The sequence below is a fragment of the Marmota marmota genome, unplaced genomic scaffold (assembly GCF_001458135.2).
Source record: "Marmota marmota marmota unplaced genomic scaffold, marMar, whole genome shotgun sequence".
Taxonomy (NCBI): domain Eukaryota; kingdom Metazoa; phylum Chordata; class Mammalia; order Rodentia; family Sciuridae; genus Marmota; species Marmota marmota.
The window spans coordinates 44,813,485-44,814,542 of NW_026000005.1; the positions used below are offsets into that span (position 1 = coordinate 44,813,485).

A 1,058-nucleotide genomic window follows, 5' to 3' on the forward strand; every position below is an offset into this window, starting at 1 on the left:
TTCAGTGGCCCAGCAGTAGCTGTCTACCTTTGGCCCCCCCCCCCCCCCCCCCCCGCCCCCAGAATATTTGTGGGCAAAAGGCAGTCATCGCATCTTGCAGCCAGGGCCATCCCAAGACCCAAAGTGTCACTGAAGGAGTATCACTGGGAAAAATATCCCTCTTTCTGATTTGAACCCGCTCTTCAACTCCCTAGCTTCAGAAGAATCCAAATCACAGGCAGTATGGCATTTCAGGACCAAGCTATGAAAACTTTTGATGGGATAACAGGGGACTTAACTATTCCTGCCTGAACTTAAACTTCTGACTTTCAAATATCTGGAGGAGCTTGGATTCAGGGAGAGATGAAGGAAGAGAGCCAATGAATAAGGGGAAAATAAAATAAGTAGCATACCATGACCAAGCCAAACCAAGCTTGACATATCCAAATTATACTGGCAAATGGATGCTTTCACAAATCATTTGTTCTGTCTTTCCTAGAGACAAAAAGAAAAAAAAAAAATCTGGATTCAAATAATCCTAATCCCAGACCAGTAAATTGTGTCAGTGGAATGCAATCTAAAATTGCTGCTCAGGAAACCCAACATTATTTATACCAACTCGCACACAAACACCTCCAAGCCAAAAGTTGTAACGCTCCAAGCAGTGTGGTCCTCGGTTTCATCATCCCCTTACCCTCGCTGGGTACCCGGCTCTGGGTGAAGCCAACAGCATCCAGTTCCCATGGATGCTTCTTACAGGGCAAATCCCCAGCAAGTGGGCAGCGGCACCACCAACTGGGTTCCTCCAGCCGGTCACCTCCTCCTCCAGGCTGGCCCCCGGCCTCCCGGGTCTCCTTACCTGCAGGCGCTCGGTGGCCGGCTGCCACATCTTCCAGCCGTGGGGTTTGACGGAGGAGAGGCTGGCGAGACTCTGTCGATCGCGCCGGGGGGTGAGGGGCTGCAGTCCCGCTTTCACATCTGGGGTCAGTGTCCGCGGGATGTGCGTCCTGGCGCCGGCCACCGCTGCGGGGTGGGCGCAGAGGGCTGCGAGCTGGAGGAGGCGGCGCGGCGCTCTGCTG

At 53.3% G+C, this 1,058-nt stretch overlaps 1 protein-coding gene across 3 annotated transcripts in view; it reads right to left on the reverse strand.

Annotated features, from left to right (window-relative positions):
- The window catches only part of Pid1 (phosphotyrosine interaction domain containing 1), a 224,686-nt gene extending 223,634 nt beyond the window's left edge, over positions 1–1,052 (reverse strand). For 2 of the 3 annotated variants that reach the window (XM_048808679.1, XM_048808674.1), the window contains exon 1: positions 839–1,052. In XM_048808679.1, coding sequence (XP_048664636.1) covers positions 839–868 — 30 coding nt within the window. In that variant the 5' untranslated portion in view covers positions 869–1,052. Of the gene's footprint in view, positions 1–392; positions 475–838 lie in introns of all 3 variants that reach the window. The other variant, XM_048808675.1, reaches the window with a different exon arrangement.
- Positions 1,053–1,058: the final 6 nt, after the last annotated feature.